General features: G+C 50.2%; 1 protein-coding gene across 6 annotated transcripts in view; it reads right to left on the bottom strand.

Moving 5' to 3' along the window:
• Window positions 1–12,223, bottom strand: part of PUF60 (poly(U) binding splicing factor 60) — a 29,237-nt gene extending 17,014 nt beyond the window's left edge. The window contains exons 1-6 of one of the 6 annotated variants that reach the window (XM_061554062.1): window positions 12,077–12,223; window positions 8,442–9,044; window positions 7,714–7,803; window positions 5,269–5,334; window positions 3,569–3,730; window positions 543–677 (exon numbers count right to left, since the gene is read on the bottom strand). In XM_061554062.1, coding sequence (XP_061410046.1) covers window positions 543–677; window positions 3,569–3,730; window positions 5,269–5,334; window positions 7,714–7,803; window positions 8,442–9,044; window positions 12,077–12,160 — 1,140 coding nt within the window. In that variant the 5' untranslated portion in view covers window positions 12,161–12,223. Of the gene's footprint in view, window positions 1–542; window positions 678–3,568; window positions 3,731–5,268; window positions 5,335–7,713; window positions 7,804–8,441; window positions 9,045–12,067 lie in introns of all 6 variants that reach the window. The other 5 variants (XM_061554059.1, XM_061554061.1, XM_061554063.1 and 2 more) reach the window with 5 other exon arrangements.
• Between the last annotated feature and the right edge of the window lie 5,024 nt (window positions 12,224–17,247).

Raw genomic sequence — 17,247 nt, 5'->3', positions numbered from 1 at the left:
TGGCCAGCACCACCTTTGTCTCCCCAGTGGAGATGTTTACACATCGCACCAGGTACTCATTTGAGGCTGAGTCGACCTAGGGGAGGCCCATGATCGGTTCAAATAATCGTCACTGGTGTTGGCCGTGAGCGGGAATCGAACTCGTGTCACCGGGTTCGTTGCGCAGCTGGCTAACTGCTGCATAAATATACCCACATACACACACATAGGCAGACGCGCATGTATGTTACCACACGCAGGTTTGCACCAAATGTGGCCTTCTGGGTTAGGCGGCGCGTTAAGCGTTCCTTCTCGCAAGTTTTACCCCCCCTCTGCCCGCGCGCTACCGCGGGGGGAGCGCACGGCGACGATCAACGCGCAGCCCAACCCGGAAAGGGACCACGGTCGAGAAAGGGCGCCTGGACACGGGAGCTGCGGTGCACATCGGAGAGGGAGCGTGCTGTGGGTGCCCCTGGAATTCATGGCGTCTTTCAAAAGGCTAATATTCAATGCAGATGGCGACGGGGTGTGGGCGTGATGTTTCTACTACTGAGAGGCTGTACTGCGGCGGAGCTTGGACCGTGCAGCGGGCTCGCGGAGGCCACCTTGATGCTCCGTCCCCCGAGCGTGATGCCGTTCATCTGCTCCATCGCCAGCTGGGCCGCCTCGGGGAGGTCGTACTCCACAAACGCAAAGCCCTGCGCCCAGCGCCCCCACGCACGCACAATCAAACACACACACGCGCACACGCCCACATACACCCAAAGACACGAATACACGCGCGCACGCAGATACACAAACGCACGCGCGCACGCTCCCGTACACAGACACGCACGTCGCACACACGGACACAACAACAGCCGCCATTCGCCACTAAGTGGCGGTGACGTCAAGACAGCGCTTGTGCCAAGCTAGATGCACTTTGAAGCCAAGTGAAGTGTGGAAGGTTCGCTGCTGGCAGGTCACAGGTGTTATGGGTTAACCGATTGAGACGACTGGCAGATGCTCCACCTGTGCTCCCCACTGTCCAAACTTGCTGAATTTTAGCCGCCCGGTTCTCTGCTCGTTGTGAGCATTGCTTCACCGTCCTTTGTTTTTGTTGGAGGATGACTGCTCCTAACTGCCCAGTAGCGTCCATCATGAGCGTTCACTGAGGCCGATCTTGACACCGCTGGTACCAGTCATTGGCAGTCCGATCAACTCAATTTCTTCCGACACCACATCAACCTACCTTTTTCTAGCCCCCTGCTGTCTGATAGGTACACTGTTTGAGCATGCGGTGGCTGAGAATGTGGCTGAAATGACCCAGCCAACACAGCCTTGCCAGCTGGAGGAGCTCACCGATGGAACAGTATACAGATCATATTAAGGACCTTGAGCTTCTCACGCAATTCGGTCTGGTTAAACCCAGCGTGGAACGGATGCAGGATAGCCCGAATGCTTAAAACTGGCAAAGATGTTATGTTAAAGGGGTTCATGTTTCGTGAGCAGAGAACAGAGGGTATAACTGTGACCGAGAAGACCTAGAGCTTCAAATGCAGCAATTAGCCAAGCAGCTTCCACACAGCATTACACAATTGATGAAAAGATAATGCCGCTAGACGGATTCAGAGTTAGACATCAGTTGCAAATTCGGATCTGGTCATAAGCACACTGAGGACATAAATACCCAGGCAGGTGCTTTGTTTTGGTGGGGCTGATGGTAAAGCCCCACCTCTTCGTGGTACCCTTTAGGTTCAGCAATAGATACTTCAGGAAGCAATTACCAGATAATCCGCATACATAATATGGTTGTGACTAGTTGGGAGCCATCCCTTGACGGTAACCGGGCATTTGTTGTATTTGTCCCAAATTGAAATTTTTCTGTTACAGCCATGTAAAGCTTCTTGAACTACGTGGTCGAAAACAATGTGAAAATAAACAAAACTTTTAATTTGATCAGGTAAGACTCACTGGGATAGACAGTGTAGGGGCCAGTAAACATTCCTTTCGAATACCCAAGGTGGACATTACTCCAGACCACGCAGAACGTCAGGGATCCCAAAAGCACAAATAATAACCAAAAGCCTGGCCTTTTGAAGATATTTTAGACTTAAAGCTGAGATATAGATGCTTTTGAAATTCCATACACCTCTGCTGTAGCAGACGGATAGGGAAAATGGCATGTGTGTAGGAAGCCCCCTTTCCAAACAAACACTGGGGCTCCGCATGCCTCTCCTCAGCGTGCCTGGCAAGGCAATGCTGAATAATCCTTGCCAGGACCTTTGCAAGTACACTAAGGAGGAAGATCACCTGGCAGCTGTTGGAATCATGGTGGTCCCCCTTCTTAACAAGGTGGACCACCATGATGATATCCTTCCTATCCTGCGGAAACCCATCCTGTGGTACAAACAATTACATGAAACAGCGAAATCTGCACACAAACACCACCCTCTCTCAGCTGTTCACTTAGGAGGCCATCTCTGCCCGGCCGCTTTACCTGGCCTTAGGCTCTGGATGGCTCTTTGCACATCCTTAGCAGAGGGCACATCAGCTGACCACTCATGAGGAGCGGCTGCTTCCTCATCCAATAATTCAAGCATTTCCATTTTGGGGGTAGAAGGCTGATGATGCTAATTAGCCAGTAACCTCGTGGCTTGCTCAAGGCCACCGCAGGAGGGAAACGGGGTGCGGGGGGGGGCATGTTGGGTTGGTGCGAGAGGCTGGTAACCCCTCATAGCCACAATTAAAGTTCCGAGAAAAAAACCCACCACAAAAGGTTCCAGAATAATCTTACACGGACACAACTCACACAACAACAACACGCACAGACAAATCCCCCACAGTGAATCTCGCACCCCTCTACCCACCGTGTACGAAATGAGTATCGCTCAGCGTGAGACATTTAATAAAATGACAAATGCGAACTGAAATAATGTGTAATCATGACTGCGCGCAGGAGGTCGCAGTTGAGTTTTGTTAATCCAAATATATTCCTCTTTTTTAACCATCATCCCACCCACACGCAACATTTTAATCGGATACATTTATTCCGCAAGGAGCACGGCTCCTGACGGTTTGTGGAGCATTAAGAGTTTTCCCGTCACTGCTCGCAGCGTAAGCACAGCCTTAAGCCCCAGCCAGCGAGCGCCGGGTTCATTAGCACGCACAGTTGTGCAAAGCCATCGGAGGGGCTCAAAAATAAGCACCAAAGTCTAGTACTCGGCACCATCCCGTACACGCGAGACGCATACAAGCATGGGCAAAGATCCCCATGTAGCATGAACAGATTTTTGGGGCAAGTGCTGTGAGCGCGTAGAGCCTATGAAGGTCAAGGCGGGACAGCACACGAGGGGGTGGGGTGGCAGCACCACGCCTGACTGCCGCCTTCGTTGCGATGTTCACACATTGCACCGGGTACTACCTAGCGGAGGGCACAAGCCCGGTTCAAATGGTCGTCACCAGTGTTGGCCGCGACCGGGAATTGAACTCGGATCGGTGTTTTGGTCGCGCAACGCGCTGCCAACCGCTACGCCACCGCTCCCCCACACAAACACGAGCCTATAAGCTGCGTGCGTGCGTGCCCCAGAGCCCTCCCCTCTGCCCTTACCTTGTGCTTCATGGTGACGGGGTCGAAGCTCATGTCGATACTCTTGATGGGGCCAAAGGGAGCGAAGGCTTGGCGTATTGTGTCCTCCCCCAGCTCGTAGTAAATGGAGCCCACGTACACGCGGCACATGATGGCCAGGGCGCGCTGCCGCTGTGCCGCCATCTGCCGGGGAAGAAAGGGAGAGGAGGTTTTTCCCATTTGTGGCGTCGGGGCAACTAATAATTGTCGCGAGAGTACGTGTTAAAACTCGCACGCACGAGCGAGAACGCATCCACGGCTGACTGAGGGCGTTCTCAATCGGTGCAGGTCATCGGAGTTATCTAACACAATTTGTTTAAATATAAAATATATATACATACTCTGAACACGCATGACTCAATGCGTGCATAATGATTAAGCATATTAATGGATTACTTGATATTTGCCAATCGGAATGCAGGGATTTACCGATACAAACGGTCAACTGTCGAGAGGTCACGGTCTTTCCATATTGTACTGCCAATGTGAAATGAACATCTGCCAGGAGATTTTGGCCGTCCGATGGCTTCGGCCGAAAGGTGGTGACCTGCAGGTGCACGTGTGTTTGGGGCAGTGCCGAATTATACGGCACGCGGTTTGAGACGAGACGTACAGGAGCGTGTCTCGTATGCCTTGTGCTCCTCCGAGACGCCCCGGTGTAGAAGATGCGGCTCTATCGAACTCAAATCACTATAAATATTATTTATTATTATTACTGTTGAGAGTTCGTAGATATTATTTGATTCTCTTCTTGCACACGATGGCAGTAATGCGTTCACGAGCCAGATGGCAATGTGGAGGTCTCCAAGCCACGTCGAGAGCTTCAGGAGAGTTTGTGTAGTTGTGCTATTTCCTCCTCCGTTGAAGGAGACTACGATGGTTGGTGGCCATCCCGCGGCCCACCCGTTATGTGTTTTCAGGTAACCCAATAACCATCGTGTGGGCGAAACGGTTGTCGTCAATTCGAATTCAGAGTCTTTGTGAACTTTTTCGAGAGATGGTCGTTAACAAAACCTTGCGACGCCATTCACAAGCGCAGCATGTTGTGTGCCAGTGCATTGTGTGCCACCCTGAATGTTACGATCATCACAATAACAAAACGACAAAGGAGCAATAAAATTGTGTGTCTCTGGGAGAGAGATCCTTCAAAATCTCTACCGGTAAAGATGGCATCGTGTACACACAGGCTCTACAGTAGGTCTACTTTTAACGGCTAGTAACAAACGGGCAGAGATGAAAACAATATAATCATTAGTGTCGTTACGTAGAATATTAAGACACAAAATAACTAAGCAGACAATAAATACGCCTCCTTCACTTTCCCTCAACATAAACAGAAGTTATTTTTTCTTACACAACCCATCAGCCAACACAGCCTTCAGGGAGAGCGTAATCTCAACAGCACTGGTTTTGTTTGCATTGAACCAGGACTGCTGAAGTTATGCACTCCCGAAAGGCTGTTGCTTAAAGTATATTGTTTATGCGGAGGGACAGATACGTGGAGGGGTATCATCTGCTTAAGTTATTTTGCTAGCAATAAAATAATCACATCTACCCGCTCCGCACCCAACATTGTCACTGTTGCACCCTGTAACAAAACTATTCCGCCGTCGCCATATGCTTGCATGAACACACGACACGAGCAGCACCGCCCTACGGTTCAGAGTTTAACATTTACTTACAATGAGCCCTGGGCTCTCCCCTCCGCGATTGAAGCCGCTACAAATGAAGATGGAGGAGGCAGCTTGCTGCGCGCTCCATTCACACACACACACAGACCCTGCCATGAGCCCAGCCGCCACGGAACTTGGGAGAAAAAAAACCAAAACACAGTGGCACCCACCCTCTGCTGGCACACAAGCCACACAGCGGGCTGCATCACAAGTAGTAAGCCTGTTAAAAAAACGATAACCGGGAAAGAAATAAAACCGGAAACCATTTTTTTTGGAATCGGTTATCGGTTCGGAAATGTCACAAACCGGTAATCGTTTCCAGGGGAAACGTTTGGTAAGCAACGCGCCGCCGCCAATTGACACGCGCGGACGAACAAACCCCATGGTGTGGTAGGTTACCCATCGTTTTGTGTCAGTCAAAAGGTACAGGTGCAGCCCTGTGATTATCGCTTGCTTGCGCCTCTGGTGGCAGAAAGGCTTCCACGGTTAAAAAAACTATTAGCAGTTTACGTTTATTTTTAGAGACATTTGTACGTGCGGCAAACCAGGAACTGTTATATTTACTGGTTTGTTCTCGCGGTTACCGGTAACCCAAAATAAAACATTTTAACCACCCGAATCACAAGCCACCCAATGATTCACCCACTCAAAATGCAACCGTTATAATTTGGGGTTGGGATTTTAGTTCAAGAATCAATGCATTTTTTCATCACTTTTGTACCAGAATGTTTAGAGCAAGACAATTATGTTCATTTAAGAGCCCATGTTGACAATACATAACACAGAATCATTAGCATCATTGTGGATAATTTCAGTAACAAAATAAACACAGTAATACGCCTCCTTCATTCATCAGTCCCTCGACATAAAAAAAGCATTTTTTTAACATATCCATTTGCCACACGGCCTCTGGAGATTGCATAATATCAGCAGCACGGGACCGGTTTCAACACTCTAGTGTCTCTTCAGCAGTCAGGTTTGCTGGTGAATTGCCAGGTGTTTAAGAGGCAATGAGCCGCTCTCTCCCCCTGTCAGAAATAGGGTCGTAATTCGACGTAAAACTGTCGAACCCGCACAACACAAAGTAATCGTGAGCATTGCCGTGGAGAATACTTTGTGATGCACGAATCCAAACGTGGAGCGTTAAACGTCACGCCACGAATGCGCACAACGAACGTGCGTTGCGTAACGCACGCCGCCCAATAAATAAATATTTTGCAGTCTGGCCAATCAGGTGAGCACACCAGGTCATCGATTACGCAACTGCCTCAAGGAGTTAGCCAACAATTTTACCTCAACAATTATTGAAGATAAACAAATACATTAATTCTTAAACATTAAACAGAGAAAAATGTTTTCGCCATGGAATAAGTGACAAGCATTTCTTGAAACGAGTTGGGGTTCCTTCGATAATCGTATCGCAAATCTTTTCTGGGGGGAAAATCGATTATGTAAGAAACCGCTTCCGCTTGTGTTTCTTCATTCAGACTTCCTGGATTTGATTCCGACTTCAAAGATTCTTGACAAAAGTTAAGCGAAATGTCGCATCAAAATTTGGTTGCGAGACTTATCCTCCAACTAACTGATGAAGCTGAAACAATAAGAATCGGCGTGTTAAATTGTTTTTATACCACGTGACACTTTTGTTTGGATAAAAGCGCTATATAAATATTGTTTGGTTACGTCGGTCGCGTGACGGAGGGTTTTACAACATTAAATTGGCCAGATCATTTCAAGACCTTACACAAAAACCTATTGTGCATAAACTACCAGGCACTAATAGGTTCTTGAAAATGTCTCCTCACCGACGCTGCTAGACTGAACACTTTTCACCGCTGGTCCTATCTCACTATCCTCGGGACGCGGCAGTGCCTCGGTGGGCTGCTCCCGATATGTTCCCGTGAGTGAACGTGGGTCTGGCTTTGTGGACCCCAATACAACTGCCATTCGCCACTAAGTGACGGTGACGTCACCACGGCGCCTGTGCCAGGCCCACTTTGGGGCTACGTGTGGGCCCCGCAGACGCGCGCACACGCACACACGAGTTATCTGATGCTGCCACCTAGTGGCAAAATGTGGAAAATACGAATTTTGCACAAAGGAGCAGCAGGGGGTCATGGGCCCATTCATATTATAATACAAAATATATATAATACCCAAAGCTGAATTGAAAATTTTACAGAATTAATGTATCTATCTATCTATATAAAGGTGGCTGGCTGCAGGGTGCTGTATAGGTTTAATTGTTTTTAGACAAAAGTTAGCGAGCACAGGCCACAAGGGCCCAATACTTCAAGTGGCCAGTAACAATCGGCAAAGTTACGAAAGATGAGCCCACTCGCCACTGCCCAACAACGACCATAGATGGGGGAGATGTGGTGTGTGCAGGGGGGAAGGGGGGGTGAGGGGCTTCCCTCTCCCCCTGCAGCCAGCGCCGGACGCTAGCGCCGTTACCTGCAGGTTGGAGAGCTGCTGTTGCTGGTGAGCCAGAGTCTGCTTCACCAGCACCGTCTTGATGCTCTGTTCCATGGCGTATTTCTTGGCCTTCGCATGCCGGGACACAGACCACAGTGGGGGGGGAAGCACCGTGAGTGCCAACACCAGCAGCAGCAACAGCTGCTGCATAAAAGCTAAATGTGCAGCCCGCAATTTCTTGCCCACGCACACTGCTGGCAGAAGAGGGAGCACTATAACGAGAAACCTCTATCGGGTATTTGGCCTACTCTTCCACACTGGCCAGATGTCTTGGAAGAGGTGGGAGTTACCCACACTTCTTCCTCGCCAAAACGAGACCTGACAATGAGTTAACTGGAATGGTGAACCCGTTCACACTGCTGGGACAACGGTGGCGATTGGAGAAAAGTGAACCAAACCGGCGACATTTGGGGCGCGGGTTGAGCATGCGAACTGTTAAAGGACGGCAGCATCCCCCTGCATCATTAATTTCTCTCGCAAAGCAAAATTCGCCGCAAGATCACAACAATCAACGTGTCAACACGTCACCAAGACGCGCACCTATTGCGCGACAGATTTGTGGGTTTCCTGCTGCAATTTGCGGGTCCTGCATCACACGTGAGTTCACCGCTGCGGTACCATTGCAACCCTTTTACAGAATTGGTGAAACATTCCAAAGCAGGGGGTCTGCAGAGGGCCACGGAGGCACCAATGCCGCCAGTTCCCACCTTCTGCAGGGCCTCCTGCTGGGCAGGCGTGAGAGCGGGCAGGCCCTGTTTGACGGGCGGTGGCGGAGGAGGAGGCGGCTGGGCGGGCGCGGGCGTGCCGTTGGCGTTCTCGTACAGCTTGGGCGTGGGCAGCAGCGCCTTGGGCACCTGCTTCGTCAGCTGCTGCACCGTCAGCGGGAGGCCCGGTGCCTGGGGCAGGGGCAGCAGGGACTGCGGCTTAGAGGGGCTGCCCTCGCCGTCAGCGTCTGCATCGGCACCGGGCTCCTGGGCGGGGCCGTCTGCCGCTGCCTCGCCGCCAGGCTCTTGTTCCTCGCCAGCGCCGTCGGCGTCTGGCATGGCGGCACTGGGGACGGCGACTTCGGCGGCGTCGCCGGCCTCGTCGGCCTCACGGCCGTCCTCCTCCACCGCATTCTGGCCCGGTTGCTCCGGGGACTTCTCGGCCCCAGCCTCCGTCTCCATGGGCTCCTCCGTCGTAGTCGTCTGGGCGGGAGAATCGCTTTCGGGGATGCCCGGCGCCGTCACGACCTCGGAGTCGGCTGCGCCATCCTCCTCGGCGCTGACGGTGTCAGGCAGGGGAGGAGGATCCAGTACCCCGAGCGAGTCCTGATGGAAGAAACATAACAATTATAAATATTAAATACCGGGACTCCTCTACTTACGAACGAGTTAGGTTCCAGAGGTCTGTTCGTGAGTCCAACTTTACTCCTGTCAATTCCAAACGTGCAGAACGGCGTGTACACTAAACACGGGGATTGGCTGTAAAAGTTGTATAATCTACTGTAGATATAGAAATCCAATGGTTCTTCATGTTCTGCAGATGTAGATGCCACCACTGCAATCTATTGCACGGCGGTTTAACTTCCTAAGATTCTTGGTCCTAACAGGAAACTGGACATACACAGGTTTGTTCGTATCTCTGAACGTTCGTAGGTCGAATGTTCCCTTTAATTGTAACCGACTCCTCAGTCAGCCATGACTAATCCACTGCGAGATGAAGGTCTCCCCAAGCCACCAGCATTTTTCACGATCCTGCGATGCAAGAATCCATTCAGCACCTGCGCATGAACTCATCTCATCGCTCCATCTCCTGCTAGTGTGTTCCCTTTTTTCTGTTGTTGTTGATGATGATGCTGGCGATGAGGACAATGACCATAAGATAGTGATCATGATTTGTTGTAAATATTTCACTAGGAACTAAAAACCATTCCAACCATTATATTCGCACATCAGTTATAGTAATTTATGTTTGTGAAATATTGTGTGCGTTACAAATTGTATTATTTGTGCTGTTCATCAAAATACTGTATTCAGGTGGGTCCTGCAATGGAATGTTTGGCCAATTTTATAACATCGTTTTGGCACGAGGGTCTTAATTAGCCTATCTGGGGATTAAACTTTAAACTTGATTTGGTGCTTTCGTGACTGCAGGAATTACTCTTTGGTTATTTCGGTAAAGTCACGTAGAAAGAGAAGATAATAAATACTAGCATACGACGTTTCGATTGCAACACAAGCAATCATCATCAGGTACAAATGAAATAGAAAATAAAACCTAGTAAACTTAGAAATATAATGTAGTACAACACAGATAGTCGGCTAACATAAGTCATTACCCTACCTGGTTGATTACGTTCTTCCAAAGATTCCTGTGTGTTATCTCTCTCTGCTTACCTGTCTGTCTGTGTCTCCTGTCCTGTGTTAATCTCTCTCTTAAATTTAGCAATCTTTGGAAGAACGTAATCAACCAGGTAGGGTGCTGACTCTTATGTTAGCCAACTCTATGTGTTGTGTTACATTATATTTCTAAGTTTACTAGGTTTTGTTAGCTCTTTCATTTGTACCTGATGATGATTGCTTGTGTTGCAATTGAAACGTCGTATGCTATTATTCATTAAACTTTAAGCAATGCCGAGAAAGATTCAGGAATCCACTGAGGGACTGCAATCTCCACTAGCCACCTGACCGCACCACGATAAAAACCACACAACACCACCTCACTGAACATACCACCACACGACACAATTTAGTACGCCTTTTGGCGTCCTCTGGTCTGACACCGTTTGAGACGAGGCTCAAAAGAAAGCTGTCTCTGGTGTGGACCAATCAGTTTCGACTCCAAGTATTGTGGTTAATCCAGACATGATTCCTTGTAAAATGTTTCAGTTTGATGTTAACAACTTAACAGCTATATTCTTGGTTATTTTGGTAAGAAAAAAGCATTTATTATTATTTTATTATTTCCGTTCTACGTGATTTTACCGAAAAAACCAAGAATATGAAACCATGCAGTCACGAAAGCTTTAAATCGAAACTTAACACAGCTGTTTTGTTGCCAGATAAAAGGGGAAACCCCTATTCTCACACAATTCAGTATTCATCCTCATCGCTTTCCTATGCAGACTTTCTACGTTCTCCCCGCGTCATGCAGTTTTCCTCCGGGTTATCCGGTTTCCTCCCACAGATTAAACAAATCCACACAAAGTACGACTGACCAAACATCGCAATGTTGAAGATTTACATTGCGAAGCACTGCGCTCAATAGGGACCATTCACAGTATCACCCCCCCTACTGAAAAAGTACTCAGACACGGCGAAGTTCTCATGGGTACACGTGTGTAACAAATATATCAGAGTGTTTAAAAGGGGGATTATTGCTCCGTGTAATTTGCATTTATACTGCATGATGCCCCATTGCTCGCGATGCTTATTCAACCGTATTTCATCACGCTGGTCAGTCTGGCTGGGTTGTAGGTGGGTAGCATAGATGTTGGATCAGAGTAACATAATGGCGAGGGAACATTTTGCTGCACTGCCCTCTGTTGCCCGTCACACATTACCACCTACAGCCTCGAAAACCAGTTTCGCAATTGTGTTCGCCCATAAAAGTCCTTTCCAGGTTCAAAGCCTACTTAGCTCCCGTGCTCTGATCGTGCGCATTCCGGTATATTGGTCTCATCACAGATGTGCACGCGCGTCGAGTTAATCGCTGTCAATATCGACGACTACGACTCGTTCATAGCGGGCCACCCGATCCCCTCACAAAGAGCGCTCACACCCCCCACCACGCGCGAGCCCTCGGCGGAGCGTTGGCGACTCAACCCCGACCGCAGCACCTCTCATTTGGTTGACTAAAACCTCACCCAGGGGGGGGGCCCCAGAGTAGGAGAGACCCCATGGCCCCTTAGCCGCGGGGTTTTCAGAGCCCCGGAGCTTAAGAGCCGCGTGGACCCAGAGCCTCGGCGTGCCCGGGCACTATGGCCGCGGGGCTCCGGGGCCCTGGAGCCGCGTGGACACTAGGCCTCGACTCGAGCCCACGCCTGCCCCTCCCCCCACGTCCCACGACCACGTGACCACAGCCTCGCCAACCGCCGTCGCGAGCTCACGCCGGGACACGCCCCAAGCGTGGCGCGCGCGGTCACGTGGGGCGGCGCCGTCCAATGGGAGGCGAGGAGCGGCGCGCTTTCGCCCGCGTCCGCCCGGGGCCCTCCCGCCATCGCACCTCGCCTAGAGCAGGCCGAGGCTTCGGGCTCTCCCGCCTCAGCATCTTCCCCATCCCACCGACCGTCAAGAGACGCGCGCGCTTATTCATTCTCTCTCGCAACCCCCCTCCGCGAGGCGACGCTGACCGCGGGCACCTGCTGCGGGAGCGGCTGAGCCTGCCGCGTCGCCTCAGCCGACGAGGACTCCTCGCCCGACGCGGCCGTCGTCTCGGTCGCCATGTCGCTCGCTCGCTCGCGCGCGCCGCAGAGCAAATCTCGCGAGAGCGGGGGGTGTGTGCAGGGTTGGGGGGGGGGGGGTCCGCGAGATTCTGGCGCGGGTGACATCAGGTTTAAGCCACGCCCACTCATGAATAATTAACCGTTCGGGAAACGCGGCGTTGTGCCGTGAGTGGCATGAATGTCTTGTGTGTGTGTGAGCTGCAACAGCAGCGACTTTATTATTACCTGTTTAACACGTAGGCTTTCGCGACCAATAACCATAATGTACTAATAGGGGTTTTCCCCTTTTTCCTGGCAGCAAAACTGACACCTTTTGCAAGGAATCACGCTTACATTAACCACAATACTTGCAGTCAAATGCAAAAAAAACAATACTCTGATCATTTATGCATTGTCTTTGAAACTGATTGGTAGTTTTTTGGGGTTAGATAGCGTATTTACGCAATCTAGCTCCAACCCCCCCCCCCCCCCCCCCGATCTTAATGATCTACATGTACCGAAACATCGTGTATCGAATATCCGCATATCGAGGCATTCCTCTGCCATTATTATTGCATACCTATCAACCCCTTATCAGTGCCCTACCTTACTACAGACCAATTCAGGCCTTGTTGGTCACCCCGTGCCCTTATACATCTCAATGTTCATCCTACAAAGCCCCATCACATGAGAGAAACACAAACAAATAGACACAAAAATGTGCCCGTATTGAAACGGCTGTAGGCCGTATGGAAGTGAAAACTCAGTTTCCCTGTACAAGAATACGGGTAAACCGCATGGGTTGACAAGTATATGCATATACAATAGGCGACGTTTCTGTAAATGACCCTACGTCATGGTGAATACATAGAGAGAGGCCAACAGAGAGGCAGAGTGATTGGCACGAGTTGGAGGCGACACGTGTTCAAACTGTGAGAAATGCACTTGAAACCTTTAGGCTATTGGGCATCACAACTACTAAATAAACTGAGTGAGCACGTGGCCCGACCCACAGAGCAGCGAGGGCCCAATCCCCATCGCCACAGAAGAACTTCACCTGTCCAACATTCCCAACTCACCACTGCCCTTAAAAGAATGCATACATACATGTAACGATTGTTTAAAATGTAACAAGCTAAGAAACTGGATCTTTATTCCGACTGCAGTCAGAATCCGTTGAGCTATGAAGCTCTTTGCACAGATGCCCAAGCATGGCCACGTCAGAAATGTGATCCTCACGATCCATGGCGAGACACCCCGGAGGAGTTTACTGCACATCCACTGCACGCACAATATAAATGTTTCTTATCATTTTTTCCCCGAGTGTGTTGGCGCTTTAGATTTGAAGCTTTCGTGACTGCAAGGATTCATACTCTTTGTGTTTTTCGGTAAAGTCACGTAGGTAAAAAATGAAAATAAATGAAAACAACTAAATTAAATCACGACTTTCAGACACTTAAGTGGTTGTGCTTTCGCTACGTTGTCGCCATCTGAAGAAGGACGCTTGTGTTGCCCGAAACGTCGTGATTTAATTTTGTTGTTTTCATTTATTTTATTTTTTACCTACGTGACTTTACCGAAAAAGACAAAGACTATGTCGGCGCTTTGGTTTTACTGTGCGTGTACACCACTGTCAATGTTTTAGCAGCACCAATTGCAATGTTATAGCATCAGCAGCAGCTATGTAATGATAATGAATGTGGCTCTATTATAATGGGGCCACAAGAGGCCGCTCTAACACAGGCCGAGGAGGGGTCATCATGACGATCACTCAATAAGGGGTCCCAACTGGAGTCCCAGCGGACACCACGTTTACCGACCATTCCCAGCACTCAACCACCAACTCCTCTTCATCCTCGTCAGCCACGATCTATCCACTGCTGTACGTTGAACTTCTTTCGCACCGTACGTAGCCAGCCGTGCTAATCGGAGGTGCGGGGGAAGGACAACAAACACAAAACTGTTGATTCTAGATTTGAAGCTTTCGTGACTGCAAGGATTCATACTCTTAGTTATTTCGGTAAAGTCACGTAGGTAAAAAAAATGAAATTAAAATTAATAAAAAAAATAACATAATAAATAATAAAATCACTACGAAACTGCTGAGCGAAGGTCCCCCCCGGCCTCCAAGCCATCGGCATCACCCCCACGGTGCTGCAATGCCACCACCAACGACCACAGCCGTCAATTGCCACTCCGCGGCGGCGACGTCACCACAGCGCTTGTGCCAGGCTAGGTTCACTTTGTGGCCACGCGAGGTGTCGAAGGCTCGCCGGTGCCAGGAGGTCACGGGACAGACCCAGGTGTGCCATCTGCTGACCGACTGAGATGGCTGTAAAGACGCACCACCTGTGCGCTCACGATGTGCCAACTCGCTGCGTTTTACCCGCCCAGCGCTTCGCTCGTTGCTTTCGCTGAGCGTGTAGTAGCTACTACATATGGAAGGCGGTATAATATTATAGTAATATAGCAAGTGCAGAATCACTGAATCAATTCCGGTTCAGTGATTCTGCACTTGCTCTATTACTGTAGTATTATACCGCCTTAATTTTTTACGAACGACTGGGCGTTTCAGGTTAGCGATTTGTCGTATTATCTGGCCGTATAGCAAATGAAAAAATACAATGACTTTACTCTGCAAGTAAAAAATTTGTGTTTTAATATTTGTTTTGTATTTAGGGCCCCTGTATAACATTTGCCACAGGCCTCGCACTAGCTGAGTCCGGCAATGTCGGCTCCTCCGCCCTCGGCTTTGGCTCACAGTGGAACACTCCATCGCGGGCCACTGAAGCTTCGCACTTGAAAAACACTTTTCTTTATAACTGTTTTGTGTGTGTTTGGTTTAACACGCAGGAGGCTTTCGCGACCAATGTTATTCACATTGAAAGTTTTTGGGTTGGATCGCCGTAAGTATAAATGTGTCGTAACCCTCCACCACCCGACACAGCCAGCAAGGTTTGTCACGTAAACGACGCGACAATGAGTTTACTACTTCAGCCCACCGGCGTGCTGGAGAGTAAATCGACAACATTTACAATGTGGGCACCGTGACGTGTCGCTGGTAATTACATCAACTAGCAGCATGGGCCGATTAGCCAGAATAGTGAAGCAATCCGCCTGCTTCTGATCTTACATCGAGCAGCAAGACGACCTCATCACTGGACCCATCAGGATCAGAGGCGGAGGAGACCGGGCGGGGGGGATTGTAATTATATCATAGATTGGCAATTCAGTTTTTTTTTCAGTTTAAGTTTATTTGGTATAGCCCTGTGAGCCATTCGGCTCTTGAATCTAGTGCAACCGCAACAAAACAAAAACATGAACAAGAAAACATCTTAAAGTGACTATGCGCAAACAGAAAAATTAATAATTATTTAATTAGTATGTGTTTCCTCTTATGTGTTTAGATTGTTGCCATTTCCCCGCACCTCCGGTTACCGCGGTTGGCCAAAGAAGTTCCACGTGCCCATTGCTGGAGGGCGACTGCCTCCCACTGCCCATCAGCAGCAGCAGCGTCCTTCACGAGCCTCCTCTATAGAGGCCGATCTTGACACCGCTGCTGATACCGCTCATCGCGTGCATCAGTGGGGAGTGGTGGTCGCAGTGGATAGCGAACCCGGCGACCTGAGTTTGATTCCCACTCACGGCCAACATCAGTGGCGAATATTCTGAACAACCGTTCCTTCGTGTCTCTTAGGCCAACTCAGCCTCAAACGAGTGCCTTGGTGCGGTGGGTAAGTACATCACCACTCGGGAGACAAAGGCGACCGGGCGTGGTTCTGGCTTCACCATCCGATTCGTGTGCCGCGTTGTTCCTTCATAGGTGCTGCTACTCACTCACAGAACTTTACCCAACAGTCTATCAAGGCTACACGGGGGACCTTTGTCTTTGTACCGTGTGTGAAGTGTCTTCCACTTTAATCGAAAACGAATAGGTCACGTGTGCCTGCATCACGGTCCCAATTAGATTTAAAAAAAAATAAACTTGCAAATTAATTAATGTGACTACTTAATTGGAATAACCAGCAGCAACATCTCCCCCCTCCCCTCGCCCGAGAGACCCATTGCGCGCTGGCAAGCCCGGTTCTTTGTCGCCTTTCCTTCCGCGTAGGGACAGCTGCCGTCAGGGGGTCCCCTAGGCGAAGTGTTGGGATGAGATGTCGGGGAAAGGCAGCTACGAGATTCTGCGGCATTAAGGCAAGCGCCCTGTACATTCAAATTGTTAAACCGTATTCATAGTACATCGCTGTGACTGATTCGCAACCATAATAACACATTCCTGCGGAGGGAGCTGGTAGGAACGTTGGGTTGCTCGTTCAATGGCCAGGGTCAACGGCGGCGTGGTGTATTCCGCAAATATGGCCGACTGTGAGGGCGGGCATAAGCCGGCGTGAGTAGGTTAAACGTTGAGTTTTATAAGGGCTTCAAATCTAGAATTGTATAAGCCCCACCCTCCCCACCCACCCCTCCCCACCCTCCCAAGGCCGTGCCTGGGTGGCAGTGCTTGGGAGGGTGATCACCACCCTGTGCATACCCTCGGTGTAGTCGGCGTTGCGGGCAATAGAGGGCAGCACAACAACACCCATCGCTCTCCTGCACCCCTCCCCCCGGTAACCCGTCCCGCCCCCCCACGTCCGTCGACCTTCATTAACCCACACTGACCAAACGTGGTGAAGTATGGTCAAATACCGCCCCCCCCCCTCCCGCGGGCCGTAATTGACAGGTGCACCGCGAGTCGCATCTTAGCGTCGTGATTTGTGAATATTGCGGTGCTGGGTACAGGATCCCATCGTAGACGGAGAGGCGGGGGGGGCGGGGTAATGGAGAGGGAGGGAGGTGGAGAGGGAGAGGCAGGGGGAGACAGATTGGAGAGGCAGATGGGCAGCCTGGCAATTGGCACACACCACAGCTAGAGGGACAGGGAGCAAGCTCGTGGAGATGCGGGGGGGGGGGGGGGCGGAGGGGGGACAGAAGAATGCTGGCCAAGAGATGTTGGCGGAGCAATGAGCACAGGCTGGTGCGCTGCTACTGCTACACGGGTGTGTGTACACGTGTACACGTGTGTACACGTGTACACGTGTACACACGTGTACACACGTGTACACGTG

The sequence above is a fragment of the Lethenteron reissneri genome, chromosome 19 (assembly GCF_015708825.2).
Source record: "Lethenteron reissneri isolate LAM-NWPU_2019-01 chromosome 19, ASM1570882v1, whole genome shotgun sequence".
In the NCBI taxonomy this organism is placed as follows: Eukaryota; Metazoa; Chordata; class Hyperoartia; order Petromyzontiformes; family Petromyzontidae; genus Lethenteron; species Lethenteron reissneri.
Note: the sequence above shows the minus strand (reverse complement) of the source record. Positions and strands in the feature narration are given on the sequence as shown.